We start from the raw sequence: 22,051 nt of genomic DNA on the forward strand, positions 1-22,051 counted from the left end.
AAGAGAGTTCTGCACCCCACCTTTCTCATTCCCAGGATGGTGGAATTATAGATAAGACACATGTAGGTGAGTAGCAGTGAGGTCTCACGTGATCCGACAAAGTCACAGCTTCTCCTCTGAGCCTGTATCCAGGTCTCGTTGCCTCCATAAATTATGAAGCAAGCTGTCCTCTACCTGGCTCTCTGCAGCAATAGGACAGCTGAACCTAGTCATCTGGATGCCGATTTCACAAGTGAACTCTCTGTGATCTTAGTAGACACTCTTCTCTGTGATGTGCATTCCATTAAAGGATGAGAGCACCAAAACAGATGTACAACAATCACATCCCCCACCTACACATAAATGGGACTCAGAGCTGCATCTTGGTTTTCGACAGATGAGCTGTTCGTGGGAGCTCAACCTAAGCAGTGGTGTGGAAATTTCCTTACCCTGATCCTCCCTCCAAGCTGTCTGAAAGGTTTGTAAGAGCCTCACACTCCACTAAAAAGGAGAGCCGCAGCATCCAAAAAAAATCATTCCTGTCCTGGTCATTTCAAGGTTGTGGCAAAGAAGTGTGATGTTGTCAGACACCTCTGGGGCAAAATGATCCATTAGGCTCTGTGGGCAACACGGTAGGTGTGCGGTAATAGCTAAGAAAGGACACGAAAAGCAGGCACTGGGAATCAAGTGCTCTGCCCTCTAAAAAGCAGAGAGGGGAGAGTAATTTAGCTGAATTCCTGTGCCACAGGCATTTAGAAATCTCTACCCTCAGGTTTTCATTAATACTCATTTGGTTTCCATTTGCTTTTTGAAAACTATAAAGCTAGACTTCAAGAGTTATTCTCTGAATAAGTTAGTCGTTCTTTCCAGGCCTCGGAGAAGAACATGGCGTATCAGGCGGAAGTTTTAAGAGGCGCCTGCAGCTACTTCCCTTCCTCCCTGCATACCGGCTTGACCCATGCCTGTCCACCCCACTCTAATCACTGCAATGTGACTTGGACTCACACTGGTAATTCCTCTCTGGTGCCTGTTCTGAACCATGACTGCAGGGTTAAAAAAATCAACATTTCCTTAGCAACCAGCTTGCTGGTACCAAACACCATTTCGCTGGTGTGATTTCCATCACACTGCAAGGTGATGGCATTCCTGTTTTACAAATGGCATCACTGAGGCTCAGGTACATTGCCCAAAGTAGCCTTGGTTACAGACTGCAGAAATGGGATCTCAACGCAAGTCAACTCCCTCCTTTATTTGGAGAATGGACTTTGAGCCCAAGGCATCCTGCTTACACTTGCTGCAGCAGCCTTTTGCTGTAGGCTGGGAGGACAAACCTAGTCTAAAACTCTTGCATGAGATTCAGTGAGGAGGGAATAATGAAACAGGCAGTTGCATTAAGTCAGATAACAATGAAGCACTAATGCAAATGGGAATACAGTTGATGCCAAATGTGAAAGCAAAACCTTATAAATGTGTAAGGCTATAAACAAATCTAGGACCTGGTGCTGCAAAAGCATGCAGGACATAGAAAGGACAAGATGATCTAATCTAGAAAACTAAACGGAGGAAGCATGGAATTTGAACTCTGACAAATGCAGAGATGCCTGTCTTCACAGTCTTCCCGCTACAGCAGCTGAGAAGAAAAGCATCCTCAGGAGTCAAAACCAACATCACCTTTTCTACCATCATAGTGTTGGCGCACAAAAAAAAGTCCACTTTGGAAGTTGGGGATTTAGCTAAGTGGTAGAGTGCTTGCTTAGCAAGCTCAAAGCCCTGGGTTCTGTCCTCAACTCTGGGGGAAAAAAAAAAAGACAGAAAGTCCACTTTGGATAATTCTCATTATTTTTTAAATAAGTATAAGGTACACTTCCAGCAGGAGAGAAAATTTTATTCTGAAAAAGTAAAGATGATAACCAAATCCTCTGTGTTCCATTTTATATTTGCAATTTAAAGAAGTTTCTACCAGCTAATTTCAAAGTGTATTCAGCCTCTCCTCTCAGATGCTGGCTCAAAAGCAATCTCTCTCTCCCTTTTCAATCCTGAGTGAACATGGGCAGTGGGTAGTATTCCTAGAAGACCTTCCTAGAGTGGGATGACTAATAAAAAATGTAAATACATGTAGAAGCGACGATACTACCTCACACACCCACTTAGGACCAGAGCAGGTGTCCTCTTGGCTCTATTTTCTTAGATCCCAAACAGTAGCTACAACTAACTGAAGGCCACTTGACACATCATGACAGAAAGAAACCACAGTGAATGAATAGAGGTGACTGTCCTAACTGATCAGAGGTAGAACATCTTACTACTGAGATGTTTGTGACATTTAGGACCAAGTCAATACACTACAGAACAAGCTGCACAAAAAGAGTTTCTGACATTTAAACCTTACTGTTTTCATAATAAATCGATCTTTAGCTACTTTTTCTCTTTGAGAATGAGAATGGCCCCATAGACTCGAATGTTTGAATGCTTGCTCTCCAGCAGATAAAACTGTTTGGGATTAGGAGGTGTGCCACTAGAGCTGGGCTTTGACACTTTGGGGTTTTGTTGTTTTGTTGTTTGTTTGTTTATTTCTAGACAGGGTTTCTCTGTGTCACCTTGGCTGTCCTGGACTTACTTTGTAGACCAGGCTGGGCTTGAACTCACTGAAATCCACCAATCTCTGCCTCCCTGAGTGCTGGGATTACAGACATGGACCACCAAACCCAGCTGAGGGTTTTGAGGTTTTAAAAGCCTCCAAGATTCCTGACCCCACCTCTTTCCTCTTTGCTCAAAGTCAATATTTAAAATGTATTGTAATAGACACTAACTCTGCCTTATACTGGTTGACCTTCAAGTTCTTTTTGCCTCAAAGCCAAAAGTCTGATTTTAACACTGATTTGAGGTTTGTGGTGTTCTGAATGACAAGTGCCTCCTGTAGGCTCACAGATTTGAGTACTCGGTACCCAGCTGGTAGTGCTGCTTGGGAAGGCGAAGCCTTGCTGGAGGAAATAAATGACTAAAGGTGGGCTTCCGTCTTAGGATTTCAGTTGTTGTGAAGAAATACCATGACCACAGCAACTCTTTTAAAGGAAAACATTTAATTGGGGCTCATTTACAGTTTGAAAGGTTTATCATGGCAGGAAGCATGGCAGTATACAAGCAGGCATGTTGCTGGAGAAGGATCTAAGAGTTCTACATCTGGACTCGCAGGCAGCAGAAAAGAAAATCCCACGGTGGGCCTGACTTGAGCATAGGAGACCTCAACACCTCCCCATAGTGACGTGCTTCCTCCAGCAAAGCCACACCTACTCCAACAAGGCCACGCCTCCTAATAGCACTATTCCCTATGGGCCACGAATTAGCATTCAAGCACATGAGTCTATGGGGAGGGCATTCCTACTCAAATTACCACAGCTCTGTGTGCCCTGTTATGGGTCAAGAGGCCTGAATTAGTCGAATGGAGTCTTTATTAATCACAGGTGAGACTGTCCCAAGCAGATTTGTGGGAAGCAGTCCCAACCTCCAGTTGGTTTGAGTTCTTAAGGAAAAAACAAACAAACAAACAAACCCGTAGTTGTGATATGTACAGAAAGCACGATAACAGTTAAATAATCAGGCAGTTACAGTGTATAGCTCAGGGTCATATTGTATAGGAATTTAGGGCAGGTCCAGTTTTACCCAAGATATTTTTAGCACTTAAAGTATTCTTTGGAACACTTTCATGAGATGGTGTAACTGTAGTTGGGTAGACTGCTACATGCCCACTATCTTGTCCTCCCCCCCTCCTTCTTCTCCCCTCCCTCCCTGTCTTTCTCTCTCCCTCATTCTCTTTCCCCTCCTTTCCCATTCCCTCCCTCTCCCTCCCCCGTCCTCCTCTCCTTCCTGTATGTGGACGGAAATGTGATCACCCGGCCTCATGCTCCTGCCACCATGCCCCCACCCCATGACGAACTCTAGCCCTCTGGAACCATAAGTCAAATTAAACTTTGTCTTCCTTAAATTCCTTCTAGCAGGGTATTTTATCACAGAAAATACAGCTGATACAACGTCCATAAAGGATGAGATAACTCATCCCAGCAAGATAGCTCAGCAGGTAAAGGTGCTTGCCACAAAGCCAGATGATCTGAGTCCAATCTTCAGAACCCACTCGGTGGAACGAAAGAACTGCCTTCCCAAAACTGTCCTCTGTCTCCACATAGGAGCCAGAGAAGGAGCCAGTAAGCACCATTCTTCTGTGGTTTCTACTCCAGGTTCTGCCTTGAGATTCTGTCCTGACTTCCCTTGGTGAGAGACTGTTGCCATAAATTGTAGGCTAAAATGAACCCTTTCCCTCCCAAGTTGCTTTCAGGTCAGAATTGCTTACCACATCAAGAGAAATGAATCTAGAATACCCCAATGCACCATGGGAGGAAGAAAGAGCTGCAGTGCAGTGCTAAAGCAAGAGGTGAGAGGGCAAACCTAGAACATTTCTACAACAGTTTTTTTGAGGGTCTAAAATAAAAGGTGTGAACCTGATCTTAGAAAATAAAAAAGGAAGAGGAAGTTTAGCAAGTTATCAATTAACCCCATGCCTCCTGTTTTGAAACTATCACACATAATGCCAGAAGGGCTGGCCTTTGCATGCTCCAGAGAAAGATGCCATGACAATTTTCAGACCTATAAATAATGGGGTTGATTAAAAATAGGTCACCCAAATCAACCTAATTGTGTTCTATTTTTAATGTAAATTCTTCCATTGATTTTTAAAATGTGTAGCCCATTAAAACACATTAATCGTGACCCTAAGAATGTGTTTGTGTTGCAAAAAGCCCAAGGTGAAAAAATAAAAAGCAATTTCCCACCACATAAGGTGAAGCAGAAGGATCACCAAAGCCTTAGCCCCATTTTCCCAGCGTGTGGGGGCACACTCCTGAGGAAGGCTGTGAGGTGAGGTGCCATGAGGAGAAGACATGGCCCAGCTGCATGGAGGCACGGTTAGGGTGTCTGGAGTCTCGTGTGTCCCAATGGGATAAAAGGAGTCTCAGTTTCCAGAGCCAAGAGAAAAACATGTAATTGTCTGTCTGTGTTCTTTATTCCATGAATAACACAGGCTCATATTTGCACAACAGGCACGCACTCTGGAAAATGTGGCTGAAGAAAAGTAATACTAAAAAATGTTCCATTACACCATTATTGATCTGAATATAGCCTGGAAAGATTTTTTTTAGAGATGTACAGTCAAACTGTGAAAACATATATGTTATATGCAGATGACTCAAAATTCATGGCACAAAACAGACTGACCCACAACATGAGAGAGGGTGTATGCCTCTTATTTTATACAATTTTTCTTGCTGGGCAGGCAGAGCACGCAATTGGTTTACAAAAGCCAATCAGTATGCAGTTAGCAAGGCCATACGATAAAGTTTTAAATTAACAGAGACAAAAGTCCAGGTACCAGCAATTAAGTCAGTAGTGATTTAGGACAGATGTTCCCTGTCTCCAGTTATCTTCCAAGTGCAGGCAATAAGACCAACAGTCTACAGAAATGTTATCTCTTCTCCTGCCATCCTACCCTTTGTCCGAGTGCCCTGATGAGTGCAAGAAAAACCCTTGCACTGAAAGTTTGACCTTTTGTGGCCTCTACCATTCCTTTAACAATATACATTTTCTAAAGGGTTTTTTTTTTCAGATTTAATTCACTTTATTTATTTATTGTTATTATTATTATTATTTTATAAAAACCCTTACGTGGTAGCCACAGCTAGAGCCTTGGTCCTCTGAACAGAGACTCTGGTGTGGGTTTTCACAAGATGATCAGTGAATTCATGATAAGGAGACTTGGTGAACACAGTCTCTTTCCAGAGGTCAGGGGCCAGGTAGCTGTAGGTCTTGGAGATGGCATGAAAGGTGGCCTTGACAAAGTTGCCCAGGGTGGCAGTGCAGCCCCTGGCTAATGTGTAGCAGTCATCAGTACTGGCCATCATCAGTAGCTTCTTGGGCACAGGAGCAGAGATGATGCCAGTGCCTCTGGGGGCAGGGATGCAGTGAACCAAAACAGAGTCACAGTGGCCTGTCACCTTGCACGGAGTAGTGTGGGGCTTGCCAATCTTGTTGCCCAAATAGCCTCTCCACAGAGGGACGATGGAAAGCTTAGCCAAGATGATGGCTCCTCGGATGGCAGTGGCTACCTCCAAGACCAACGTGACCATTGTAGTCCCCAGTAGGAACAAAAGCCTTGAACCTGGTCTGCTGGCCAGCCCATGTTTGCTTCTGCACTGGCATGAGTTTTAGAACTTCATCCTTTAGGGATGTACCCAGAAAAAAGTCAATAATCTCAGATTCCTTAATGGGCAGGGAGAACAGGTAGATCTCCTCCAAGGACTTTGTCTTCACGTCCTTAACCAGGCGGCCCAGCTTGGCAACAGGGATCCACTCCTTGTCTTCTGCTTTACCGCCATGAGCCCAGTGGCCTCAGCCATGCTCATGGACCCCCAGCCCCTAAGACTCTCTCTCCCTCTCTTTCTCTCTTCTCCTCCTTCCCTCCTTCCCTCCCTCCCTCTCCCTTTCCTTCCTCCTCCCCCGCATGTCCCTCCTCCCCCTTCCTTTCCCTCTCCTTTGCCTACAGATCAGGATGTAGAACTCTCAGCAGCCTTTCCAGCACCATGTCTGACTAACCTCTGAAACTGTAAACAAACTCCCCATTAAATGCTTTCTTTTATATGAGTTGCCTTGGCCATGGTGTCTCTTCACAGCAACAGAATAGTGACTAAGACAATAAGTATATATTTAATATTTAACTTTCATGACAAATATTCACATCACCATATTTGAAAACTATTTTAATAACTAGTAATATATGGTTTAGAAATAGCATTAATTATTTTAAAACAATTTTATTAATAAAATATAGCAAGATCCTTGAATTGTATATGTCTTCACTAATATAATAATATTGGGCCAAATTATCATCTGTTCTGTTTCATATATGTAACTGCTTTGACTGAATCTTCTCTATGACTGATCAGCACTCTGAAACCATCTCCACCTATGTAGCTAAAGATACTCTGATGAGCTGTTTATACCTCTTTCCAATAGAGTGGATGTGAATGTTCTATTTGGAATCAAAATTATCTGTAAATTGACAGCGTCTTGAATATTTTTCTTATTGCTGTGCTAAAATACCTAACAAAAAGCAAGTTAAGGAAGGGACACTTTATTTTAGCTTTCAGTTCTGAGAAATTCAGCCCATCAGAATGGAAAAGGCTTGGAGGCACTCAGGAGACAGGAGACACCCCCCACCCCCTATTGCTTCATAGCAGCCTTCACATCCCCACATGCTGGGGTAGGGACATGTTGGATGGGCCGGCCTCCATCCAGTGAACAATCCCAAGAGAGTCTGACGACTTGCAACCCTCCCAGGAGCTGAGCATCTTGAACAGAACTTGATAGCATCTCTCTGTGCCTGTTGCAAATACACTGGATGGACATCCACTATCTATTCCCCGGTTTCAACAGGACAGCGAAAAAAAAAAAAAAAAAAAAAAAAAGATCAAAGGGCAGGCAAGACGGGGGGGGGGGGCTTAAGAGACCTCCTGGTACCCAGTAAAGATTCCATTATCACCCCTATTGTGATAATCACACTAACACAAGCACACAAATGCAGCTGTTATGAAGCCGAAGTAAACCCACCCTAACCTGGGGGTCGGTCCCGCAGCTCAGCAAGAAGACAAAACCCAAAAAACTTACCTGAAATTTTTCTAAAATGTCAATCAACGTAAAGGCCCTTATAAAATGGAGGACCGAATCATCTAGCCCCTTAAGGAACAAGACTGATATCAATCAAGAAACAGTATATAATCAGAAATGGGAGAGAAAGTTAAAACCCTGGGATAAAAATCACAGATTCTGTCACGTTTATAAAGTCGGCCATCGCACTTAAACATATCTTGTGTTGGGATTTATGAACACTGCTTTCTCCCCGACTCCTTTCAGGGCGGTTATTTGGTTCCCTCTTCCAGTCCTTCCCAAACTGAAAACTTGGTAGCTTTTCGCGGTCCAGGCAGGAGCCCTGAGCGGGACAAGAACCCAGGCAATTCTCCCAGACGCCTCTAGGGGCCGCGGGAGTGCGGCATAGAGAAGTAATGCGCATGTCCTCCCCGCTCCGGCGGCCTTGCCACCCTGGTTTCCGCCGGAAGCGCTCCCTGGGAGGAGAGGCGGCCGGAAACTCGGGCGGGGTCGGTTGCGTATATGCTTTTGAAAGGCCCTATCAGCGCAGGGAGCGCCAGGTTTGAGCTGAGCGCTGGCGTGGGCGGAATCGCGGTGGGAGAGTGAGCGGCGCTCGCCATGGACTGTGAGGGTTTGCAGGGTCGCCGGCTGCTGCAGAAACTCAAGGAAAGCCGTAGCCGCTTTCAGACGCACATGCAGCGGCTGATAGCGAAGGTGGGCTGGGCTGGCCGAGGCGGGGAGGAGGCGGCGGGCGGGGAATCCAGCGCCCTGGGGTCTGACCTGACTCTCCTTCCCCGCAGTACAACCAGCCCTTTGAGGACGACCCGCTGGTGGATCTTGCCACGCTGACCTACGAGACTCCTCAGGGTACGGAGCCCTCTTCCTGTTGGCAGTGTGCTGGAGTAGCGGGGTCTAGAATTTGCAGTGTGGCACTCGTTCCCCTCACTCGTAGGACCTTGCATCCGTGAATTGCTGATTTCCGAGTCATTTCTCTAAACGGAATGCCTGGAGACACAGATGCAGCCTGGTCTTTAAAATGCCTGTCGTGGAAGCCCGAGCTAATTGCTTAGCGGTACAGTAGAATAAGGGCGTTCTCCTTATGACAACCATGAGGATTCCCTGTGGGTGTGCTAACGGTCCCTGGAGTGCCTGTCAAGCCATTGGAACAGCCTCCAGCTCCATTCTCTCGCGCTGTGCTGCGTAACTTGGACGCATCTCTTTTTCTGCCTTCCAGTAGCCATTTTATTTAATGTTGTGGACTGCCTTTAACCTCATAGATTCTGACTGGGGTATGTTTGTATTTGATAAGATCAGTTCGTTCTCTAAGATGCATCCCTGACGCTTGTCTTCAGTTACTGATAAAATCTGATTTCAGACCACAGTCTTTGACAAATGCAGTCTTTGCCCTTGATCCTTTTTGACTGTTCAAGGCACTTGTTGGGTGGAAATTTTACACAGGCAGAAACTGAAATAATACTGCAATATGTTGCTTTTGCTCTGGGTGGGATCTGGGTGGGTCCAGTCTGTAGTCTTCTCTTCGTTCTTGTGGTTGTTCATGAAAGGGTGTCTGGAATGTTTTGGACAGCCCATCTATTTTGAATAACACTCATTTTGTCGGTAAAAACCTGTGTCTGTTTTATAAGAACAACAGTGAAATATCTGAAGAGTTTGAGACCATGGCAGGTTGTCATATGGTCGCCCTTCCTGGGAACTGGCCAGCACAGATACCTATGGTTGCATTTGTCATTTAATAGCTCTGTGTCCTGGCAAGCTGGTAGCTTGGATTCTTGCCACAAATCTCTCTCCTGTTACTGATTCTGAGTGATAGTTTTTGGCATGGCCTTTCCTCAGATGCTGCTTACCTTCCCTGGACAATAGTGTGAACTCCTGAATTCAGGCGTGGAGTAGGGCAGAGCTACTCCTGTGCCGATTGTGGTAGAGAGCAGGGAAGGAATTGCTCTGGTGTAATAACAGTTCATCTGTGCTTGCACTTGGGGGCGCTGTAGAGTTCAGTTTCAAACCTGCAGTGTAAGCGCTTTTTAAAAACCGTTGCAGTTAAGTGTAGATCCCACTGAGAGAGCCGCTCAGCCGGAGTAGCAAAGCCTTGATTTGACTCTGAGTCCATACAATCAAGCATTGCTATCTTCTGGAGAGGCTGTGTTGAACAGTGCTCAGGTGCAGTCAAACCTCCCAGAATTCACACTCTGGCTTCACTGCATGTGCAGAGCCAGGTCTGGTCATCTGAACATTCCTGATCCTTTGCGTGCATGTCGGTACAGTAAACAAGTTAAGTCTTTGTCCCATGGGCTTTTAGGGAGGTGCAGGAGTCACATGCATATGGGTTGTGAGTACTAAGTGATGTGTCCTTAGTAAGATCTGGGACACAGAGGGCGCTGTGTAAAGTTTTTTTCCTTCTGTTCTAAGGCAAATATCTCAAATCTCAAAACCCACCATTTTTTCTAAGTAACTTGTATTTTCCTGGGAGATTTAAAAGGACCGAGTATTTTGCACAAGTTCTGCTAGCTCCTGAGTGGCAGGGCTGCTGCACTTGATCTCCAGAAATGTGTACATGGACTTCTTTGTACTGTGCTACTGGACTGCCCTAGGAAAGCACTGACTCCCAGGATGAAGTGCAGATAGTGCCCTATAAAAATGCTTGCTCCGTAAATGTATGATATATATGCCCCATAAATGCATATATTATCTATATGTAAAATAGTATATATTTGTAATATAAGTTGTCCTTAGCCTTTCATGTTAGTGGTGGGACTGGGTAAGGTGCTCTGTTCTTGGTAGGAGAGATGGCCATTAATGACAAGTTTGTCCAATCTTGGTTTAAAAAAAAAATTCTCCTTCACAAAGTTGAGCAGCAGCACTGTCAAAACCTGGATTACTTTTAGTGTATGCCTTTTGTGACATTCAGTTTGGTTTTTGTCAGTACATTTTGAGTAGAAAATGAGCATTTCAGATTACTTCAATTGTCATCTTTGTTTCTTTAGGATTGAGAATTTGGGGAGGAAAGCTGATAAAGGAAAGAAACAAGGAACAAACTCAGGTATTTCCTGTCTAGTTACTGCTGTAATGCATTCCTGTGGTGTGTTGATGTGACCGAATCCCAGTGTTGGTAAGCCTTGATGCCAGTGCTCTGAGAGCTGCAGGAGGCCACCTCAGGGCCATTGATCTCCTTCTCTGCCTTTTCTCCTCCTGTTTGGAGAGTCACAGAGAAGTGTTTTTTTTCCATCACCTGGCTCTTGTATACTACATTTCTTCATCTTAGTCCTAACAACAGGCTTGTTTGTAGATGCTGGACCAGCTTAGAGACCTGCAGGCCAAAGTACTAGGGAGCTACTTTGTTTGGAGCTCATTTCCTTTGAGAAAAAGCAGTGCTTCTTCTCCTCTTCTGTAACCAGAAAGCATGAAGAGGAAGAATCACACACCCTTCTTCCTTTGCCTCTAGAAATAGGGTCTCCTGGAGCCAGGGCTTTACAGCTAGTGATCTGATACTGTTTTCCTGGATCAACACAGTTTGCCTTCTTGCTGTGAAACTGCGTGACCCTTTGCTCTGGTAATTAGTGTAAGGCTGTCTGGTCTAACTGAGTCTCAGGCAACCATGTTTCCTGGGAAACCTGTTACCCAGAGTAGAACGTCAAGATTAAGGTTATACAGCATTAGTAGCAATTCTGAAATTAAGCTTCCTTGGTTAATCATCATAGCTGTGGGAGGGCTGGAACACTTAGGCTAGCCTGACTCCTGTGCCGCGTAATCACGGGTGCCGTTTTAGTTCCTATCTGTAAATGCACCTCTGACCCCTTCTAGTTAAGACATAAGGGAACTCTTGTCTTTCCCTTCACTATTTTATAATCTATTTACCTATCTGGATTTTTGAGGCAGGGTCTCACACTGTTGCCCAAACTAACCTGGAACTCTGTGTAGCCCAGGCTGGCCTCAAACTCATGAGTACTGTTTTAGCCTCTTAGAGTGCTAGAATTACAGCCATGTTCCATAGTTGTCATTTGGGTTTTTTGTTTTGTTGTTGTTGCTGCTGCTGCTGTTTTTAAACTGCTGACAGCCCAGTGCTAGAACGGTTAGTCCTGGTAGCAAAAAATATTTATTTAAGGTTTTTTTGTTTAAAATGAAGGAGGCCCTCTGCCTGTGGTCTGTAGAAATGTTGGCGCTATTCTTAGGACTAGAAAAGTGGGCATGCATAGCCTGTAGTTACAACTGAGGACCCCCACAGTGTTACTAGGGTTTATTATTGGTGATTTCTCCCAAAGATGAGTATTTATGCTGCTCCCAAGATTGCCATTCTAAGGACTGTGGGAGACAGTAGGTGAGGATGGACTCTGTATTACCTTGGGTGGTTTGTTGTGGGCTCTTTTCAGGGGCCAAACAAACAGTAGGAGGTAGCTGGGGGCTGTCTACTTCCATGTGTGTCAAAAGTTCTGTCCTTCAGACACTGGAAGCCACAAAACTTAAGCTGAGAGCTTTGAGGTCTCAGCTTGCAGTGGCGTCCAGGAGCCAGGATTGTATTAGTTTGGTGTTGCGTGGCCCCCTCAAGTTCCTGAGCCCATGGAGCTAGCACCTGAAAGGACATTGCTCACCGTGCTGGCTTCTAAAATTGTGCAGCCAGTGTTCTGTGTCGAATACTGGCACTTTACTAATAAGAACTTGTTGGTGCCTTAGTGGAGCCTGGTGAGCACAGGCTTTAGGAAGCAGGAGTGACCTCCCTGGGAGAGGGACCCCTGGTTCCACCCAACAGGAACTGCAGAAGCCTGCTGTGGCCATAAACACTATAATGCATGTAAGTCCCAGGTCATCCCTGTGGTACTCTGAATACTGCATTCTCTCCAGGACCAGTGGAATTCTCCACTGACTTCTGGGAGTCTTGAGGCCCTTTATTAAGCATGCACAGGAAGATAATTGCAAAGCTTCCTATTGTCTTGTGTGCCCTACAAGGATTGTGAATGTTTTGATACACAGTGCATAGAAATGTGATATTATTTAATCAAGCTTGTGTGTCTTGATTTTTATACCCTAAGGACCCTTCCGTGAAGGTGATTGGCAGTTTAAATGGGCAAGCTCCAGAAGGCAGTGAGTGTTTACAGCCCTGCACACAAGTCCCGGGAGCCGGTGAGTGTTGCCATGTTAAAAAAGGAGGCTAAAGGCTAAAAAAGGGTCAAGGCTGCTTGTCCCCACCTTAGCAATGTAGAGAGGTCCTCACTGTTAATGTTTTATCTAGATTGTTAATTTTTAAAAGCATAAGTTATAAAGTGCCCTGGTATGTTCTTCCGGGTCCTTGGAAGATGGGGAGCCATGTCTTGCCCACTTATGTCAACATTTAGCCAAATTACAGAAAGGTGTTGCCCCTTGGCACCATGGTTTCCCACTGCCCACGCATTCCTAACCTGGTTCATTCTGGCCACAGCTTATCCTTGGAACTTCCTCTGGAGCCCAGCAAGGCAGTGCACATCTTTAATCTAAGCACTTGCAAGGCAAAGACAGGTGAAACTCTATCCATTCAAGGCTGACTTAGGTCTATACAGCAAGTTCTAGGCCAGCCAAAGCTACATAGTGAGTCCATGTCACAAAAAGGGGGTTGGGAGGGACAATTTTTCTTGCCCCAAGTGAAAGCAGTGAGAAGACTTACTGGTGTTAACCCAGATCCTAACTCCACAAACACTTAGGCCTGTGCCTCCCCCACTGCTTGAAGCTATCCAGAATGATTCCTTGAGCGCTGCATGTGTGTTGGGGCCATGAATTCAGTGAATTGTAGGTCAAAGGCTCGCTTAGCTCAACTAGCCACATTTCATGTCCAGTGGCCCAGCACCTGGCTGGTGAGCAGTGGGTGGAGACTCCCATTGTCCTGGGAGTTCAGTCTGCTGGGTGAGGGTCACAGTGCCTCAGATCAGAGGTCACTGAATTGGAGAATCTGTTGCTCCTGCTGCCTAGTCGGGTATCTTCCTACTCAGGGGTTCTAGGCTACTGGCAATCATAGGCACAAGGGGAGCATTTTTTCTTTTTCTGAAGATTTATTTTATTTAAATTATGTATAAGAGTCATCAGCTTCCCCTGAAGCTAGAATTACAGGTGGTTGTGAGCTAGCCAATGTGAGTGCTGCCAACTGAACTCAGGTCCTTTGGAAGAGCAGTAAACTCTCTTAACCCCTGTGCCATCTTCCAACCCCAGGAGAACATTCTTGAACCCACAGGAATCTTTATTGTAGACATATCTCAATACAAAAATACCTATGAGATGCTTCATGCATTGAAATTTTCTCTACTTCTAGATTCAGAAAGCAGCAATGCAGAGACAAGCTTAGATTTGGATATACTGCTTCAAGGTGCAGAGTATTTTAAGGTAACCTGTTTTTGTGTGTGTGTGTGTGTGTGTGTGTGTGTGTGTGTGTGTGTGTGTGTTGATAAGACTTGACCAGGCATTAAAAACAAATTGGGGTGCAGTAAGGATTCTGTGTGTGCTGTCCTCAGAGCCTGTAAGTAATTACTTCCACACTTTTCATTTGCTATCAGGCTTTTTTCTGTTCTTTAGTGAACAGCCCAGGGCCCTATGCGCAGCTGAAAAACTCAGGAGGTAGGCGTGATACTGGGGTTGACATGTTCATTGTCCCGGGCTAGCTCAAGCCCAGTGGAGCCCCAAGAGCACCTCCAGCTTTTAGCTGCACAGTTGAGGAATTAGCACCTCACACCTTCCCTGGTGGGGCCTTCTCTCCTGTCCCCAACCTGCTACACAAGGTCTGAGGTGGAAAAGAGGCAGGAGGAAGACTGCAGGGACAGCCTCTCTCCCAGCACAGGTATCCTCTCCTTCACTGCAGTGCTTTCTCAAAGCTTTTTTCTTATATAGCCCAGGACTACCCTGCAAGAGGATGTTTACCCACAGTGGTTTGGGCCCTCCTTCACCAGTTAGTAATCAAAACAGTCCCTCATAGACATGCCCACAAACCACCTGATAAAGACTGCTACTCAATTGAGACTCTGGGTGATTATGGGCTGTGTCCAGTGGATAGCTAACACTAACTTAGGACAGCTAGAGTTGGAGGGGCCTCTGAAGATGACACTGCAGGTTTCCCTGGTTCTGTCAGCCTCTTTCCTAGAAGAAAGGACATCCTAATACCCGGATGGCAAGTGCCTAAATAGTAGTGTCAGGTAACAAGCATTTCCTCCCCTCATGGTGGCTGCAAGTTTCCATGGAGTCCGTATTCACTGCACTGATGGCAAGCTGAAGCCTGTGTTTGGGGATCCCTTGATTACTGTCTTAGGAGTGCACAGCAGGGAGTGTCCTGGCCATTACTTAATCAGAGGAAAGGGTTGGAATTAGGCCCAAGTTTATCTGGCCCCACAAGTCCTCTAGACATTCTGACTAATCCCAGTGTAATGGTAGACAAGAGCCACCGATGGCTGGGCAGGGAGTAGTTGCCAAGAGGGGGCTGTGGCCTCATGGGCAGAGTTCTCAGATGTTTTAGGTCACCCCTTCTCTGTGGTTTGAAGATTGACCAGTCACTCTCTTGTTATGGTGCACACTTGTTTTGAAGTGGGAGTAACTGACATCACCCAAGGACAGTGTATTTTTAGGGAGAACCCAGCTCCAAAACTTTTATGACCACTGGCTATGATTTCAGAACGCAGAGAAGGGAGACCGAAAAGACAAAGCTGTGACTTGGAGTCTTTCCCTGACCTCACCTGTCACACCAGCTCCTGGTGAGTATGAAGGAGTAATTTTACATGAACTATGTCTTTCATCTTTGGAGACTTGGGACCCTTGGTACCACTTGTGCTTCAGTATAGTCTCAGGGTAGCCCAGGCAATCCTGAGGATTTTCTTAATGAGCTGATTTTCCTCCTGTAGTCATGATGCCCTTTGCTAGATATGTCTTAGCCCTCGCCAGTTTGAACGTGTTGATTCTAGCAGGATGGGAGTAAAGAGTGGCTATTTGTCTTGTGTGTGACAGGTAGCATCGTTCATCATTGCTCTTTCACTATAGCTCCCTGGTTCATATGTATGCACACAAGCAGTATATATTTATTTGTAGCATTCCTGAACATTTCATGTGTACTTACTAAGAACTGGGTGGTTCTCCATGTGTATAGCAAGTTTAGAATGTGCCAGAAACTTCTCATTGGCATGATACAATTTTACTAATTAACCCACAGTGTCCTTTGTAACCTTTTTTGTCCTCTCAATAGTAGACCCACCCAGGTGGCATCCTCTGCATTTAGCAGTTCCTTGAGTTGCCTTCAGTGTTATATTTCATGGAATCACCTTCTTGAGTGTTCCAGTTGGGCTTTTCCTGTTTCTGCAGGTTTGATTTTACCTTTTAAAATCCATGAACTACTCATGTGATACAGAAGTCATAGCTGCACAATGCACAGGAACATGTCTTCCCACCCACCCCTCTAGAGATCAGGGGTGTGGAGTTACTTACTGGCGTTTTCCTTGAGTGCGTGCATGTGTTTATGTGTGTGTGTTCATTACCACAGACCACTGAGGCCAGCAGAGGGTATCAGATTCCCCTGGAGCTGGCGTTAAAGCCATTTGTCAGTTGCCTAATATGGGTGCTGGGGACTGAACTCTAGTGCTCTGGAAGAGCAGCCAGTGCTCTTAAGTACTTAGTCATCTCTTCAGTCCCGTTTGTTGGCATTTCTTACTGAAATGTTAGTGTTGGTAGAATTTTTTGTTCTCATCAATTTTTTAAAGTTTTCATCTCTGTATGTATTGGTTTTTGAGCCAGCAGCCATCTTGAAACAGTGTGAGGGAGAGAAGACTCCTTTTGCAAAACTGTGGTGAAGAGTAGAAATCTAATTCTGATTGCCAAAATAAAGTCTTCCAAGAAGAGTCTACTCCTTAACATTTCTGGGGTTTTATTTTGTTTGTGCTGTTTTAATCTGTAATGCTTACAGTTCCCCCTTGAGCTCTCTGACATGGGGTTACCTGTAGATGGATTGAGTCATGCTTTACCTTGACTTTGTCTATTTTTCTCCCAGGATGCCAGGATACTATCTCCGAAAAGAGCTTTGGTGGTCCTAACGCATCAGCTTCGTCCTCCGGAGACCAGGGTTCCTCATACCCTTGCCCAGCTGACATGACTGTTGTGCCTAGAAATGACAGCTTCTTACTAGAGACTATCTCCGAAAAGAGCTTTGGTGATCCTAACACATCAGCTTCGTCCTCCGGAGACCAGGGTTCCTCATACCCTTGCCCAGCTGACATGACTGTTGTGCCTAGAAATGACAGCTTCTTACTAGGGACCAGCAGCAACAGCTTAAGCAACCAGTCCTTTGACATTGATGACCCTTACAATGTGACAATCAGTGATCTGTATGAAGGCATGATGCATTCGATGAGTAGGCTGTTGAGCTCAAAGCCATCGTGCATAATCTCCACCAAGACCCACATCAACCAGAACTGGAGCCTCGGGAGGAGGCTCTACCGTAAAGGCGAGGTGCACAAGAACAAGACATACTGTCACTGGCGCAAGCCCTTCAGGAAGAGCTCCAAGAGGAGGCCAGTGCCCTGCTCAGAGCCATGGAAAGAGGCCAGAATATTGAGAGACTGCAAGAATTTACTGCATATTGCTCCCCATAAGAAAGGCTTGAAACCGGGAAGGGTTTCTCTGGAAGGAAGCAAACTCCAAGTCCATAAATTCAGACCAGATTGGAAGGATCTCCAAGAGATGCCTCAGAAGTCTTTAGATGTAAATACAACATACCTACTTGAGCGAGAGAATAGAGTGAAAGCCTTACAGTGGCTCATTTCACCTGTTAAAATAGTTCCCAGACCAAGGATGATTCCAAGTCTAGCAGAGAAGCAGCGTAGGGAGATTGAAATCAAATTTGACCAGCTTCATCAGGAATGTTGTTTGTCTTCTAGGAAACCGCTTTGGCTGGCTGACCCCACAGAGTCCTGGGCTGTAGACATGTACAAAGGTGGTTCTGTAAGCCCAGGCATTCCCCAGGGAATAGAAACACACAGGCTGAGTTTACCTTTTAACAGAGAAAAGGCAAAGAGGTTAAGTGAGGCTTTTGAAGACCAAAGTGAAATGTCTGTCAAAGCAGATAGATGTCTCCAAAGGAGTGATCCCTTTCCAAAACTGTCAGAGGACAGCACCTCACAAAAGCCAGGCCATTGTCAACAGATGTCTGGCCTTTTTCTTCAGGAATACAAATCTGGGCCAATCAAAATGGCAGCGTCGCTCGGTACTGCAATTTCAGCACCGTGGATGGGCCCTCAGAGCTGTGGAAGGAATCGCTATGATGAGATTAAAAAAGAATTTGACATACTTTATCAGAAGTATTGCCTGATGTCACCCCAGCAGGTGAAGGTGACCTCATGTGTCAAAGTATCTCCAATGAAAGCTAGAGCAACTATTCCTAGTCAGACAGAGGACTTGAGAAAATTTAATCCAGACTCTCAATTCCAGAGTTTGCAGAAATTGTCAACATCTGGCCAGCGTATAAGAAGCCCACAGCATTCAACTGCACTGGAGGCTCACGGTTCCTTGTGGACTGTTGTGAGAGACCCTTGCTTCCCAACAAAAAGACGCAAGTTGTCATACCCCTCAGTGTGTGCATATCAGGCCAACTCTTAAGATTCTTCAAGAGCAGCAGACAAAGCCACGAAGCAGTCCAGCCCTGAGTGTCCTGACTGCTGATTGGGTGTCTGCTGTGCATGGTGTTTATGTGTAGTGAGTAGCTGCCGTGAGAGACAACATACTAGCAGCTGCTTTTTCTCTTTCTGGAGATGGGGTCCAGGTCATCACATTTGCTAAGCAGTCTCCCACTCAGCCTCTGTCCAGCTACCTCCCCTCCCCTGTCACCCCATCATCTCTGTCCTTTCATGGGATGTTAGTGCTGCCTTGGGCTTCTCCAGCCAGCTTCAGCCATTACTGTGTCTCCTGTCATATTCAGGAGATTCTCAATGACTTTTTTCCTCTTGGTTTTAATTATTTGTCTTTGCTCTTCATTCCCCCTATCTTTACCTTCCACACTTGGGTGGTGTTGAGTGCCTTTTCTCTGGGCACCCACTCATGTTTTAGGAGGACATGGTTTAAGTCCATGGATTGGGGCCTAACACAGAACCCTGTGTATACCTGTTGCCTTAGTCTTTGGGGTTCTGGATTGTTTTTTTCTTTTGGGGGGGGGGGGTTTCGTTTGTTTTTTTGAGACAGAAAGAATCTTGCATCAAAGACTTGGACTTACTTATAGTCAGGGTGGCCTTGCATTCCGGATCCTCCTGCCTCTGCTTCCCAAATGCTGAGATTATGTTTTTTTGCCACAGATGACACCACAAGGAGCAGAGCCAGATCTGCCAAATGACCTCAGACCTGGGTGCATGGTAACGGGGTCTCTGGCTGCCTGGTGTGCAGGTATCTCTGGCAGGGTGCACCCACCAGCAGGCTCCCTTGCTCTTGGTCTTAAGCTAGCTACCTAGCTACCTCAACCTCCTGAGTCCCTTTGGCTTTCCTAGACCAAAAACTGCCACCGTTGTGTGCCTCAGTGGCCTGCTGCAGACACCATGAAGCAATTGTAAGAATGTGTTCATGTTCAGGTCACCACAGGATAACCTGAGTTCCTGATGGGAAGAGGTCTCCAAAGACCTTAGTCTAGAACCCGCATCTTCATCCAGCTCCTTTGTCCTCAGCCTTATACTTTTGTCCCTGGCTGTCTCAGGAACACAGCTGTGTCCCCTGCCCTCCCATCTGGACCTTCTGTTCTAGAGCCAATAAAAATTCTGCCACCTTGTTTTTAAACCCTATCTTGCTTTGTAGCCCAAGCTGATCTTGACCTCATGATCTTCCTGCCTTGGCCTTCCTGAGTAGCTGGGGTTGTACACTTAGAACATGCACCTGCCTTTGAAATCCCACCTTCAAGGCACCCAGTGAAAGTCTTACTTTTACCTCAGCCTGGAGACCTCTCTTTCCTGATTACTGGAGGGGACTTTAATTGCAGAGTGTAGAATCGAGTTCCTTGCTAAGGCGGAGCCACAGTGCCTAGAGCTTTTTCCTTGGTACCCAGAAGACCCTCACCACTCCCCTGGAGTTTAATAGCCTATCATTAGGGCCTTTACCAGATGCCTTCTCTAATTCCAACTTAAACCTCACTATAAACAACAAATAGTTTCTGTTTCTGGTGACAGTGTGCCTCAAGTTCTTTAACAGGATGAGATTTACTGCAGTTAGGGTAAACACACGAGGGCAACAGAGGAAGATAGGCATCGAGTGCCTAGCTTTGAAGTGCTAGTGGGCTCATACTAAAATTATCATTCAGAATGGAAAGTGTATACATCTTGCCTTGCCCCTTGCCTCTAAATCTGTTTTTAGATGGGGTCTCTGTCATTGTCACCTAGACTGGCCTCAGGTGCACCTTCATCACACTGCCCCACGGCTGTTGGCTGTGCCTCTGCTTGTGTGTGGCCCTGTTTGACCTTTCTGCCCTTAATGCAGCTTCAAGGCAGTTGGGGTCATGGAAAGCGCCTTGTGAGGTTTTACAAATAAAGTTGTAGAGTTAACGTTTTCAGTGTCAGCCCTGCAGACCTGTTTGTCTCGAGTTTTTCTTTACTCATTTGGACATGCCATCTGGAGTATGCTCCACATTTTGTTTTGCTTATGAACCCTATTCTTGAGTCCCAGACAAAATGATACTTGAAGTAAATAGGACTGCCCAGTATTTAAGAGAGCTAAAACCGCCCGAGGTTTACCCTCAAGAAGTAATTCCAAGGTCTTGATGCTTTTAGAATAAGTATTTGAAACAATTCTGAATTATTTCCAAATGTTCTTGCAGCCATGCAACACCCACGAGGCCTCTTTCTACTGAGGCGGTTTCTAGTTGCGAGTGGCTACTCTCAATGAGCACTTTCAAATGTTCCATGTATGGCGACAGTACCCATGCGCCAACTACCTAGCGACAGTTGTTGGTATGCTGCTGCCCTGTGATTTTTCCTTTTTCAATGTAAAATTGAAGGACACAGTTTTCTCCTGTTGCTCTCTTGGAAAGTTTCCTGCTGTCCCCCTTTCTCATGTCTCCAGCCAGAACCACATTGACAGTACCTGTGAATCAACCCTAGCAGTTTACCATGGTCTGTGGCTTAAACAGCCAAGCTTCCAGTAGTAAACTGTTTTAAAGGTAAAAGGCTGAGATGACGGTTCATGCTTAGCCATTTCTTTTGAGGTCTTTCTTCCTGGCTATAGACACTTCCTGAGGTGGAGAGAGATCCTGTGAAAACATGGTTCTTGCCCGATGTGCCGGCTCTGAATAGAGTCTAAAGCAAGAGGATAACTAAGTGAAAGGCTAGCATGGGCTACAGAGTAAGAGCCTGTCTCAAAAAAGAAAAAGTGCCATTTCTATTGTGGGGTCCCATGTAACCTTCCTGGCCTACACCCTGCACCTCCAGACAATATTACACTAGGCTCAGGACTTCTGGTTTGAGGGACTCAAGTTGGTATAGCAATAAATCACCTGAGAATCTGGCACCCTGCTGGAGGCCTATGGTTCACTCAGAACAATTTGCCAGTGCATGCAGATGGAGGCACTTCCAGGGCAGGCGTGGCCTCTGCACCTCCAGACCCTTCTTTGCACCTGATACTTCCTGAGAACTCAGTGGTCAGGTATCACCTAGGGGAAGGAAGTGAGCTGGCCTTGGCAAGGGTGGTCGTCAAATATGTAAGATCTGCGAACGGAACAGCTAATAACTTCCGTGGCTTTAACTCACATGAATAGTACTGTATATTCTGCAGTTTTGCTTTGACAGGCACTTGCATATGTGGGTACTGTGATGTGTCTCCCAAAGGTTTATATGTGAGAAGAGTGTGGGTGTTAACAGTAGTAGAGGGCTACACCTGTGGGTTGGGGTGAGTTTCTCAGACTGATTAGGGACTTATCTCCTGGAAACTTGTTGAGTTCCCAGGTGGTTATGAAAGCCCAAGCCTGACTCTGCCTGTTTTTTGGAAGTGGTGCCAGCTCCTTTCCCATATGTTCTCATGTCTGCCACCAGGCCCTCACCAGATCTCTTGTCCACTCCATGACCTTGGGTTTCCAAAACTGAGTTAAACCTTTGTATAGATTGAGTGCCCAGCCTCGAGTGTTTTGTGATAGTGATAGGAAGCTGCTCTGACATCCAAAGTAGTTCGTTCTACTGTCCTTGTTGTCTTGAGGAGTGGACATGGGCTGTGATCAACCCTTGCATGTATATAACACTTTGTGGCACCCTCTTAGAAACCACTTTACAGTCCATGGATACACTCTGCCTTCAAACTGACGAATACACTCGTAAATGGCTGCCCACTTCAGCAATGTAAGAGCTACTCCTTCATGCCCATTGGTGCTCTTTGCTGGTGCAACAAATGTGATTTGTTTTCATCTTTGGTGATTTTTTTT

At 45.7% G+C, this 22,051-nt stretch overlaps 1 protein-coding gene and 1 pseudogene across 1 annotated transcript; one reads left to right on the forward strand and one right to left on the reverse strand.

The window, feature by feature from the left end:
• Positions 1-5,687: 5,687 nt before the first annotated feature.
• On the reverse strand, positions 5,688-6,518 carry LOC129683941 (40S ribosomal protein S2-like; annotated as a pseudogene).
• Positions 6,519-8,240: 1,722 nt separating this feature from the next.
• Hjurp (Holliday junction recognition protein) lies at positions 8,241-20,344 on the forward strand. Its single transcript, XM_055616268.1, has 7 exons — positions 8,241-8,382; positions 8,469-8,535; positions 10,668-10,723; positions 12,708-12,798; positions 13,955-14,025; positions 15,302-15,380; positions 16,664-20,344. Exons 1-7 carry the CDS (start codon positions 8,287-8,289, stop codon positions 18,265-18,267), a joined length of 2,064 nt encoding a protein of 687 aa, XP_055472243.1. The 5' UTR covers positions 8,241-8,286; the 3' UTR covers positions 18,268-20,344.
• The last annotated feature ends 1,707 nt before the right edge of the window (positions 20,345-22,051 follow it).

Source organism: Psammomys obesus, unplaced genomic scaffold, assembly GCF_907164565.1.
Source record: "Psammomys obesus unplaced genomic scaffold, mPsaObe1.curated_primary_1811, whole genome shotgun sequence".
Taxonomy (NCBI): domain Eukaryota; kingdom Metazoa; phylum Chordata; class Mammalia; order Rodentia; family Muridae; genus Psammomys; species Psammomys obesus.